Source organism: Moschus berezovskii, chromosome 13, assembly GCF_049115385.1.
Source record: "Moschus berezovskii isolate FMDL1 chromosome 13, NW_MosBer_1.0, whole genome shotgun sequence".
In the NCBI taxonomy this organism is placed as follows: Eukaryota; Metazoa; Chordata; class Mammalia; order Artiodactyla; family Moschidae; genus Moschus; species Moschus berezovskii.
Window position 1 is genome coordinate 2248273 of NC_142472.1, and position 12357 is coordinate 2260629.

A 12357-nucleotide genomic window follows, 5' to 3' on the forward strand; every position below is an offset into this window, starting at 1 on the left:
GTGTCCAGTGTGGAGTGGACAGCTGACACTGGTGACCCGAGTCCCTTCCAGTCCCGAGGATGTAGGACTTTAGGTTAGACCATAGAGATGAGCAGACCCTGTGTCTTGCGAGCGTCTGGTGACTTGTGTGTTTGATCAGGATTCTCCTTTTGAGAAGCACTGCTTTTGGTTGGGTTTCATGTCAGACGCCGTTTCTGCCCCGAGTGTTGACAGTGAAATTGACCAGTGGCCGCCTTGATTCCCACAGGTCTTCCCGGCCCCCCGGGCCCCCCAGGTCCATTCAACATCATCAAGGGGGAACCGGGGCTCCCTGGGCCCGAGGGCCCCGTGGGTCTGAAAGGGCTTCAGGGACCTCCAGGCCCGAAAGGACAGCAAGGTGAGAATAAGTTGGCTGGGCAGTCGGGGAGCGTGGGGTCTGGAGGGGGCTGGCGCGGGCAGGTTCTCCACTCTCCCCACGTGTCTCGGGTCGGTCTCCGGGTGGCCACCATGTAAACTCGTATTTGGAGATGACTTTCTCATCTTCATTTAACGTGTATTAAAACCGCGTGATGTTTGTGAAGGGGCCCAAAAAGGCCAGAAGGTCTTCCCTGGGGGCTTGGTGGTAAAGAACCTAGAGATGCGGGTTCGATCCCTGGGTTGGGAAGTTCCCCTGGAGAGGGAAATGGCAACCCACTCCAGTCTTCTTGCCTGGAGAATCCCACGAACAGAGGAGCCTGGTGGGCTACAGTCCACGGGGTCTCAAGTGTCAGACATGACTGGGTGAGTGAGCACACGTGCGCTTGTGAGAAAAGACCAGAATGTAACAGGGAAGAGCTAGGGGGCAGACAGTTCAGCACGGCTGTGCTCACTTAGAGCAGCGTGGGTGGAGGCGGGGAGAACCGCCTCTGCAGCCAGGAGGTGGGGCGGCAGGGCGCAGTGGCCTAGAATCACAGGAATTGGTGTTCTCCATGATGGCTCAGAGGCTCTGCCCAGCCGGCCAGGATCTGTGCAAATCCTTATGATTCCAGACACTGCAACCTAGACGCTTTCTGCTTCCTGGAGCTAAACAGTCCCTGCTTTAAAAGCTATTGTGGAGGGCGGGAATGGAAAATGAAGAAGAAGGATAACATTTAGAGTAGAAAGTGAGCATCACGGAAATTCCAGGTTCAGCGCCCCGAGAATGCAGTGTACATGTGCAAACAGCAGAACCGCCCCGTCAATAAGTCTGATGCTCGAATGTTATCTGAGTCGCCAGAATAAGGCCGAGGGGGAAACACTTGAGAAAATGAAAATGCGTCGAATCTCCCCAAGCCCCCACGTGCCGGCCTGTCCCCAGACTGCCTGCCGAACAGTGGCGACAGAAGCAGGGATGCGCAGACCTGGTGCAGGGCTCGTCTGGCCGTGACCTCTGTGGCATGCACATCACGCTTTGGGTGTTCGGAGCAAGTTTCCCGCCTGTAGCCCAGGCCCTGTGCTGGCATCTGCGGAGGCCAGAGAAGACATTTCGAAAGGGAAGGAGGGGGTGCAGCCCGGGGATGGCTCTCCGTGAGCAGGTCCTGACTGCTCTCTCCTCTCGCTCAGGTGTGACGGGATCCGTGGGCTTACCCGGGCCCCCAGGTCAGCCCGGCTTCGACGGCGCCCCAGGCCAGAAAGGAGAGACGGGGCCCTTCGGCCCTCCCGGTAGGTGTGCCCTGTCCTCCCAGCCTCACGCCCCTTTGCCGCATCTTCCGGTTCGAAGCCTCAGGCCTGGGCCTGCGAGAACCTGCAGAAGATTCTGGAAAGACTTCCAAAGGAGTCTGTTTCTTCGGAGAAACAGAATCTCACAGAGGGGCTGAGGGTTGTCATCATTCTTTTCTGGGTCGGGAGACAGATGTTGGTTAAAGCTCAGTGTCTTCCAGATGTGGACGTGACTGAGAGAAGGCCAGTTGATGGCCCTGAATGGTTTTCTAAGGGTCTGTGGCTCAAACTCGCCATTGCAGCAGCGGGCAAGGGGGAGCAGATAATGGTGCCGTGTTGGCCAGAAGGCCACTGGCTGCTCCTGGTTCAGGTTGAGTTGCTTCCCGAGAGGCAGGAACTCAGAGGTCCCATCATGACTGAGAAGCCAGAGGCCGAAGGAGCCGCTGAGTGCTTGGAGGGCCCAGCCCAGCAGGAGGCCCTGGGACAGACTTGGAGCCCACGTGGTCGCCCCCGGAGATGGGAGGACAGCCTGCAGGGAGCTTCCTTCCCGCCGTGTTTGTGCAGGCGGCCTGGGGCCACTGAGGCTGGGACGCTGCCTTCAGAGCAGGTTGTCTTGTAACTGTGTGATAATCCTAACCCACAGGAGGCAGAATACAGATCCTGTCATTTATCCCTGTGTCCATGTTTTCATGTATTCCGCTTATTCACTGCACTGAGCCCTTTGAGCATCTCTGTGCCCCAAGTGTGGTGCTTGTCACCCATCTGGAGGTGGGATGCAGATAGGAGTGGCCAAGGCTGCAGGTCGAGGCGGTGGCTGGCGGTGGCTGTGCTGTCTCGCCTGTGCGCAACCATGGACGCGGCTTCTCTCCGGTCTTGCAGGTCCGCGAGGCTTCCCGGGTCCGCCCGGCCCCGACGGGCTGCCAGGATCCATGGGTCCCCCAGGCACCCCGTCAGTCGATCACGGCTTCCTTGTGACTCGGCACAGTCAGACAGCAGACGACCCCCAGTGCCCTCCTGGGACCAAAATCCTCTACCACGGCTACTCTCTGCTCTACGTGCAAGGCAACGAGCGGGCGCACGGCCAGGACTTGGGTGAGGCCCCTGCAGATGTGTGTGTTTGTCCCGTGTTGCGTCTCCGGTCCTGTGGTTCGGAGTGTCGCCCGAGACCTAGTTAAGGGGAAGAGCCCTGTTTCCTTCCATCCTTACCAAAGGCCACCATATTACTAATGGGGAGCCAGGCAATCATAAAGGCTCACTCTCCAAAAAAGTTTAATAGAACTTTTGACCTCTTCCTCAACTGATCAGATAGGATTAAGAGTTCTGGAGTAAACACACAACAGTTTGCATTCATTGTCATAAAACAGAGCAGCTTTACTGTTGCTCTTTTTAAAAAATGTCCACGTTTTCTTGGTCAGAATTCCTTTGCACATCCTACTCTCTGTCCTGTGAGTTCAGACGGACAGAGGCTCGCGTGTCTGTCATCATTTTCTTAGTTCTCTCAGGATTGCTCCTCCAAATTATATTTTAATGTCGTGCACCCGCCTCTGACTTTCACGGAGGTTGGGAGTGTGTGGAAAGTCGGCTCTGCGTTTTATCAGGAGCGTCCAGTGGGTTACTCGGCTGCTGTAGGAGCTGCACATTCAGTTCCTTCTGTGTTCAGTCCAGGAACAGCTTTCTCTCTCCCGATGAACTGTTTTGTTTCCATTCAGCAAAAAGTCCTGCTAATTCTTGATAGTCTCCTATTGGCTTTTAATTTAATGCTCATTTCCAATCATACTAGTGTGTTTATTTCGCTGTTTATTTCCTCCTTTCTGTAATTTCAGACATCTTTGTTTCCATCTTCATGCGTGTGGAGGATGGATGTCTGTTTTAATTTCACGCGTGTCTGTTTCCATCTTAACGGAGGTGTAGGGTAGAGGCCTGTCTTTAATTTCAAGCGTGTTTGTTTCCATCTTCACGCGTGTGGAGGATGTCTGTCGTCTGTGCTAGCTGGCTCTTGCAGTCTGCCCCGTGGTGGGCTGTCAGTGGTAATCTGAGGCCCTCTCCCCGCACAGGCACGGCGGGCAGCTGTCTGCGGAAGTTCAGCACCATGCCCTTCCTCTTCTGTAACATTAACAACGTCTGCAACTTCGCCTCCCGCAACGATTACTCGTACTGGCTGTCCACCCCGGAGCCCATGCCCATGTCCATGGCTCCCATCACTGGGGAAAACATCCGGCCCTTCATCAGCAGGTGAGTCCAGCCTGTCGGAGCAGACACGATTGAGGAAGAAAGGCCACTTGTCCTCAGGGTGGAGGTTATTTTTGTGTTTTTCCGTTTTCCCCCCAAACATTCAATTCACTGCCGTTCTGTTTACTGATTGTGATACCTGAGCTTTGTGACAGAAATCATCCATGCAAAGGATTGGATGTAAAAGTCAGTTATGCTACTAACAATTTTAGTGCAAACCCTGAGTGAGACAGAACACATATCTCCTGCGACTCACCGGGGTGACCACCTTCCCTGCCATGAGCGAGCAGTGTCTCTGGAATTCCTGCAAACGTGGGGACATCTTCACTGCTTTTTTCTTTCTTAAGATGTATATTTTTGGAATCACTCCCTACTCCCGTGAAATTAAAAAAGAAAATTTTATGTTTGGTCGTAGTAAAATACACACAACATGAAATTTACCATCTTAACCATTTTTAAGCATGCACTTCCATGGCACTTAATGTGGGAACTCAGCTATGGTGCGAGGGAGTCCTCAAGAAATTGTAACCCTCGGACATAGAGTGTGTCTGTGCTTTTTGCATAAGGAGTTTACACTGATGTACTGTGTCCATTAGCATGGGTATGTTCTAAGAAGTTTCTTATTCTCCTCCACTCCACCAGTTTTTGCGCCCCGAAGGTAATACTGTCCCACTGAGAATGCATATGTTTGAGTGACTTCCCAAATTAAGTGCTTGCCACACTAATTAATGTCTGGGGTATGTTTTCAAGTCCCTAGTAATCTGCCTGGTAGGAAATAAAATGGGAAATTGAAATTATTATGACCGAAAAGTGCACAGTTGTCTTATCTTTGCTTCTTTCCTTCTAATTAAAAAGCTGCTTCCTTATCTGCATTCAGAAGTAATAGAACAGAGGCAAATGCATGACTTTGTTTCACTGAGAAGCTAGTCTTCTATACGAGAAGATAGTAGAGGATAGAAAGAGTGACAAGGTGGGCCAGGTTTGCCTTAGAGTGAGAAGGAGAAAGAATGTAAGCTTTTCTGTGTTTCTTTTAGGGAAATAGCAGCTTCTGAACAGGAGGAAAGTGTCTGCAGTCAGAAGTTGGGGCTGGATGCGTGGTGACCACCTGGTCCCCAGATGGTCACTGTGGGCTTTGAGGGGGCCGGCCAGTTATAGGGTCTGAGGCTCCATCACATGGAAGGCTGGTCCAGATCAGTCTTCTTAAAAGAAGCTTCCGTGTGGACACGGAGCAGAAGGGCTGGGAGATGCCTATTAGAAAAGTCAGGTTTCTGAAGGCCTTACATCCAACCCCTTTCTTTTGAGCTGTAAGAAAACTCGCCTCCTGGACATTAAAATGGGTGTGTCCCGAGAGGCCCCTCTCCAAACACAGATGTCCTTCTGCGTGTCGGGGGTGCCTGTGGGCTATCCTATGTCGAGACTTTTCTTGCTCAGAACCGTGTCAGGTTCATGAGGACGGGAACTAACCACCTCTGTGTTTCTGTTTAGCTTTCCATGGATGACAGGTAGATCGTGATTTTCGTTTTTGTTTCCTATTTGCCGTCTTGGTAAACTTGACATTGACCTTGAGTTGGCTGGGACACGGGGGCTCTGGGATGAGTTAGGACATTCCAGAAACCGGTCCAGGAGTAGACTAGGTCTGGGACTTGCTCTTCCCTGTGGACCCATCAGCGCGAGTTGTTTAGATGCCCCAGTGCCACCCGTTTCAGGTTTTCACAGCGCCTTGTTAGCTGACCCACAGACTCTGGGCCTGAAGAGGCCTCAGAAGTCACACCCTTTAAGTCACCACTCTGAAAACACATGTGTCTGCATCCCCTCTGGTGACCACGCCACCTGTTCCTCCAGCTCCCACGTCACTTTAACTTGGTGGTTTCTGACGACCTCTCAAAACCCACAAGTTCTTTCCAAGGCCTTTCCTTTGGGGACGTCCTAAAGCTTGATTTTAGAAAGAATTAGCAACACACAATCCTTCCTCTCCAGCAGAAAGAGCAGCAAATTTCCTGCTGTCACCCTGACACGATTTTCTAAGCACTTTCTGACTTTCCGCAGATGTGAGTCATCCAAAACTGTGGATTGTTTAATTGCTCTAGAGGACAGACCACTGGTCTGAGAGCAAGAACTGAGCTCCGGTTCTGCCTTATACACTAACTCTGGTCTCTGATTCTCATGAATAATATGGAGAATGAGACTGGATGAATTTCAAGGGACGACACAGCTCATTAAACCTGCGATTCTCTGTCCCGGAACACCCGTCTGACGGGGTCGAGACCACATCTCTGCAGCCGCTTGAATCCGCCAGCCCAGCAGAGGCTGACATGAATCACCTTCTTCCGTGCTGTGTGTCTGCTTCCGGGCCTGGCAGGCAGATGGTGGCAGATGTGAAAGGCCAATTTCAGTAACTGTTGTTTAATTGAGCCCTTTAATTCATCTGCATTTGTATGAATAAAATAGAAGTAGTACAGCACACACGCAGACACACACACGCGGGGAAAACCGAGTGACTCATTCTGGCCTGTTCCCACTTCTCGTCTATTTTCGTGCAAATGTCCCAGCATAGCTCGGTGTATTATTAACATCATTTGTAGTCATTTATCAGCATTGTTAGCTCTGTGTTCATTTGTGACTTGAATGTAGTTACTGCTATTGTTCATTTAATTTTTTAACAAACCGTGATCCCGCCATCAGAGGGTCCCTTAGGAGAGCAGGTGCCAGTCAGAACACTCGGCCCAGCCCCGGGCAGGTCTCCGCGCTGGTCTGTTGGCTCCAGGTCTGGACGGTCTCTGGAGGGAGGCACATGTGGACTGCCGGCCCTGAGCTCATTGTCTTTCTTAGCTACTGTAATTCAGCAAGCGTGCTTACACTGAAGACGATTCAGGGCTTTAAACAAATCACCGTGTTTCAGAAGCACTGGCCTTTGAACTGCACCATCTCCTTTTTCTTGAGCATTCCGTGTGTTTGCTGAGGCCCGTGCTCATCGCTGAAACTCTGGAGGATGCTGTGGTTCGCAGAGGGGACACAGACATCTCGTGCAGCCCCAGCTCCCCCGGGAGACAGGCCCTGTTACAACCTGGCTCCGGGTTACCTTCCCTTTATAACAGAGCAGATGGGGAAATGACAAGTGTTGAGTGTGGCTCGGAGTTTAATAGTTAAACACCAAGGCAACTCTGTCAAATCAGTGAGCGGCCCTGGGCCTCAGAGTCCAAGCAGGGGCACCTGCTCCGTTTGATGAGGTGCTGCTGGACGGGAAAGACGAGCGGGTGCCGGGCGGGGGTGGGCAGGTGGGGCTCCTTGCGCTGAGCTGAGGGTCTTGGCTCCGGTTCTTCGCAGGTGTGCTGTGTGTGAGGCTCCGGCCATGGTGATGGCCGTGCACAGCCAGACCATCCAGATCCCGCAGTGCCCCGCCGGCTGGTCCTCTCTCTGGATCGGCTACTCCTTTGTGATGGTGAGTGTTCAGAGCAGCTCCGTGTTTCCCCAGAGAGATGCCCGTGACCTCCCTGCCTCTTCTCTCTGGCTACTGCCTCCCTGCTGGGACCCCTGCGAAGCGTCCCCAGGAGCCTGGCCTGCTCTGCTGGGAGGGGACAGTGTGGGGCGGGGTGTCCACTGCCGGCCCAGAGCCCTCCTCTTCCTTGGAGAGGCTGTTCTGGGACGACCGGATGAGATGCCGAGTTGGAGCCTCCCTGGGGTAAGCAGGGAGGGGGAGTCCCATGGGGAAGAGGTCCCATCTCAGCTTTGCCTGGGAGGTGTGATCATGGTCAGATCTGGGGCGTTCTGGGACCCTGGGGTCCTTGTCTGGGAATCGAGGGCGCTAGCTTTGTCCTCAGAGGTCCCTTCTGGCTCTAAATCCAGAGTCCGCTTTCCTTGTGTCTGAAATAGCCGTCCTGGAGAGGTTGTCACATCTGACACTTGCACGTCATTCATTTTATGTTTTCATTTCTGAGGACCCTACTTAAACCCATTTGAACAAACAGTTACCATAGTAGTTTTCTTTCCCCTTTTTCTCTTAAGTTTTTCCTTTTTAAAGAGAAAAAAAAAAGGATCATTTTTCTTTACCTTATAAAAGCACATGTGGCATCTAACATAGCAAATAAAGGTTCTTTGTGATCCTGTATCAGTTTGGGTAGAAAGTCTGAGGCTACATCAGTTGGTCCCAGCATCCTTTCCACATCCTGTCTGCCATCCAAGGCCCTGAGTTAGAAGAAGTTTCCGTGTTCTGCAGAGAGAAGAGGCAGGACGGCGTTTGTTTAAATGCTGATGAACTGGACCGGTCATCTCCCATCCCGGCCGTCAGCTGGTTCCTGGCACTGGGGGCACGTGGCCTGAGGCCACGGGGAGGTGTGGGTGCCCGTGTGTGACCGCAGGAGGCAGAAGGGCTCCCTCTGCAAGGGGGAGCACCCCGATCCCCGCTGACTTACGGTTCCGTCTCCCCGCAGCACACCAGCGCCGGGGCTGAAGGCTCTGGCCAAGCCCTCGCCTCCCCCGGCTCATGTCTGGAGGAGTTCAGAAGCGCCCCCTTCATCGAGTGCCACGGCCGCGGAACTTGCAATTACTACGCAAACGCTTACAGCTTTTGGCTTGCCACGATAGAGCGGAGCGAGATGTTCAAGTAAGTGGCTCTGGTCCCTCCCCCTCGGTGGCTTTTATTTACAGTCAGCCACGATTCGTACACGTGACCAGCGCAGAGTCCCCGAGACGGTTCTGCAGCCCTTAGGGACAGTCCTTCCACATGAGAGAATGAATTCGTGAATGTGTTCTGTGGGGGCGGCTAACCGAGAGCATTTTCAAACGTGGAGCTCAGGTGACAGGCTTCATTCGTTCATTGCTGAAGAACCGTGAAAGAGGAAAGGTTGTTTTTTCAAAGTGAATCCACGGCAGCATCGTTAAGCCAACTCAGATCTTCAGACGGAACAGTTTAGACATGGTGCCTTTGACCAGCAGGGAGAGCGTGAATAGCCTTCGTTGTCACGGTGTCTGTACAGCTGAACTGGATGTATGTGTTGTGAGTCGCCAGTGACTGTTTTTCAGGCCTGCATGGAGGAAAATTAATTCCAGCACAAATTGCAGCCAAAATAGATAGGGAGGGACTTGTCTTTCTTTTCCACTAACAAAATTTCCCCTTTAAAACAACGGTCTTGAGTGGCCGCTGACCTCGAAGTTAGTCTGGAGCGGGGCCCGGTCTGTCCTGGCCTAGAACACGTAAAGAGGTGTCTGTCCTGTACTTAGAACCTGCAGGAGCTGATGCGGGGCTCTGAGGGGTCTGAACAATTACTTACTGTTCTTTCCCCCAGTTAAGGACGTCTCAGCCTTGGAAATAGGCACTTCTGTCTTTACCTTCTCGGGGAGCATTCTGCAGGCCACTGCTGTGACCCTGCCTCTTTCTAGCGTAGATCACAAGGGTGAAGCAGCATCTTCACTATTTGTAAATTCCCAAGCATCAGGAAAGAGCCAGGTGCCTTTCCAGTAGCTCACATGACACTTTCTAGGCCGCTGGGAACTTGTCGTCAGCTCTGACTTGACCATTAGCCACCAAAATGAGCACCGGTTCCTGGGGCTGCCCGTTATAGGGTTAATAGGCAGCACGGGGTTTTGTTTTTTCCCAAACCAGCAGCCTGGTACAATTAATTCACCTGTCTTCTTAAACAAGACTAGGTGAGGTTCCATTCATGTAAATAATCTGGAGGCACTAGGATTTTCACCAACTTTGCTAGTGTAAACTGCCTCAATTTTTGGACAAGTTACTCTTATTATACGGGCATCCTTGGTGGCTCAGCTGGTAAAGAATCCGCCTGCAATGTGGGAGACCTGGGTTCAATCCCTGGGTTGGGAAGATCCCCTGGGGAAGGGAATGGCAACCCACTCCAGTATTCTTGCCTGGAGAATCCCATGGATGGAGGAGCCTGGCAGGCTATAGTCATGAGGTCACAGAGAGTCGGACACGACTGAGCGACTCAGCACACATACTCCTATTATATGGCCACTTTAATTTTAATAAGATCTGATGAGTACATGTTTTAGGTCAGACTTCACTTTTTAACTGTCAAAGGACAGAATTCCTAGGATCAGGAAGCATTTGGAACAGTAAATGTCTTTCCCTCTCTTTGGCCTCCAGTGAGACCACCAGCATGAACATCTTTGCAAAGTAAGGAAAGTATTTTGAGGTCTGGTTGATTTTCCCAGATTTGTTGCTCATCTTGTCATTCAGTGATGATGGGCTTCCCTGGTGGCTCAGCTGGTAAAGATCCGCCTGCAATGCAGGAGACCTGGCTTCGATCCCTGGGTTGGGAAGATCCCCTCAAGAAGGGAACGGCTACCAACTCCAGTATTCTGGCCTGGAGAATTCCGTGGACTGTATAGTCCAAGGGGTTGCAAAGAATTGGATGTGCCCTTAGGATCTGTGTGTGTGAAGAGAAGAAGAATATTTTCTTAGTCTGGGGGCGTTTATAATCGAGTTGAGAAAGCAGAGGTTTGATGCTGGCGTTCAAGGAGGCGGGGGCAGTGGGGGCGGGTCCATGGTGGGCAGTGGCTGAGACTTCGGGCTCAGATCGGCCTGGGTGACTCTGGCCGTGCCCTCACTCCCTGGGGACGGGATGCAGATGATAACTCACAGGCATTGCCAGGGCCACGGGATGCACCTGGCGCAGTCTCCGCCCAGAGGCAGGGCGGAGGCTGGGGCCCCGGGGATCTCGGCCGGCTAGCCCGAGCCGTGCGGTGACCTGGCCCCTGCGCTGCGTTTCAGGAAGCCCACGCCGTCCACGCTGAAGGCCGGGGAGCTGCGCACGCACGTCAGCCGCTGCCAGGTGTGCATGCGGAGGACATAACGGAGCCGGCCCGCAGCTGCGTCACAAATGGTGCTACTCCCTCCTCTCCCTCCTCCTCCTCCTAACAGCAACGAGCTCTAGAAATATAGCCCGTGTACCTCACTGTCCATACAAAAACCATAAGGTGCCTGATAGGAACCTGCCAGACTAACACGCCCTGCTTCGTTGGCCTCTGCTGCTGAAGGAGAGTCCAGTCCGCGATGAGCTGCCCTTAGAGAAGCCCCCGGCGCGCTCCCGATGCAATAAAGAGCATGTCTGTCCTCGAGTCCGCTGCGCTCCTGTGTGACGTGAGACCCACCAGGAAACCAAAGGGTGCTAGGAGGGGTGGGAGCCTTCCATCCTGGGGGCAGCCCCCGGGCGTCCCGGCGTCCTGACAGATCCATTCCAGCCCCAGAGGAATGGTCTGTCGCCGTCACTGTTGAGCTATCTCAGAATTCAGGTTCCCACGGTCTGTCCAAGTACTGACGACGTGGAGCCGATGGCCGGGCCCTCCTGGTGGAAGGACAGGCCGGCAGCCCTGTCTTCCGACCGCCCCCTCCCTCCAAAGAAAAGTGTCAGTCTTTCTGCTCCGTGAGGTACTACGCAGCTGCTCTTGCAGAAATCACGGATTTCCTGTGGAGTAAAGGTGGTCCCCAAAGTAGGCAGAAAGGAAATATATATATATTTTAGTAATTTATATAGATGTCAGCAATTAGGCAGGTCGAGCTGTAGTTTCATTTCCACTGTTAAAATAAAGCTTACATAGTTCCTTTAAAAGCCTGTGTTGTCCTTTAACAGAGATTTTTTTAAACACTAGGGTATTGAATGTGAAACACCAGTTTTCATTGTTCACCTCGAGACCAAAAGTTGTGTATTGCCAAAGCCAAACCCAGGTTCACGGACGTGGGTCTGTTACAGGGAGACATGTCCTTTGAGCTTCTTGTTTTTCTTCTGTATGAGATATTTTCAGGGTTTTAAACACTAATCACAAACTGAATGACTTGACTTCAAAAGCAACAACCTTGAAAGGCCTTCATCTTAAGAGCATCCGCGTTCTGCGGCCTGGTGTGAGAAGCAGCTCTGTCCAAGCAGAATATCAGTGTCGAGACTTGTAGGCACATTCAGGCGCTCCCTTGGGTTCTCGTGAGCTGTGTTCAGACTTCAGCAGGGGAGCAAATGGATTGCAGGGGAGCAGAATTGGACCACTGTGCCTGAAATGACATTTCACTCCAAGTCTCCAAAATGTTTTTAAGACTACTAAGGCCTTCTGTGTAATTCCTTTAAATGTGTATTTCTTAAAAATTCAAATTTGTAATAAAACTATTTGTATAAAAAATAAGCTTTTATTAATTTGTTGCTAGTTTTGCCACAGAAACCTCAAAGGAAAGTTTACTGCACAAGCCACTAATAAATGTGTAAGCTTTGCATACCTTAGATCATATTTATTTTGTAGTTCTTCCAAATGAGTCACAGACTGGGTATCATTTACAGAAATTACTACAAAGAAAAAAAAGTATGGTCTTCTCCTTCCTCCCTGCTTCTCTCCCATCTGTCCATCGAGGCAGCCATCAATCATCCATCCACCCCACCCACCCGTCCTTCCATCCATCCATCCGTCCATCCATCCACCCATCCACCCACCCACCCTTCCATCCACCCACCCATCCATCCACCCATCCAT

The 12357-nt window shown here is 52.0% G+C and overlaps 1 protein-coding gene across 1 annotated transcript in view; it reads left to right on the plus strand.

The window, feature by feature from the left end:
• The window catches only part of COL4A1 (collagen type IV alpha 1 chain), a 135380-nt gene extending 123270 nt beyond the window's left edge, over positions 1-12110 (plus strand). The window contains exons 46-52 of the mRNA XM_055426709.2: positions 248-376; positions 1561-1659; positions 2536-2748; positions 3711-3888; positions 7210-7324; positions 8313-8485; positions 10616-12110. Coding sequence (XP_055282684.1) covers positions 248-376; positions 1561-1659; positions 2536-2748; positions 3711-3888; positions 7210-7324; positions 8313-8485; positions 10616-10697 — 989 coding nt within the window. The 3' untranslated portion in view covers positions 10698-12110. The remainder of the gene's footprint in view (positions 1-247; positions 377-1560; positions 1660-2535; positions 2749-3710; positions 3889-7209; positions 7325-8312; positions 8486-10615) is intronic.
• Positions 12111-12357: the final 247 nt, after the last annotated feature.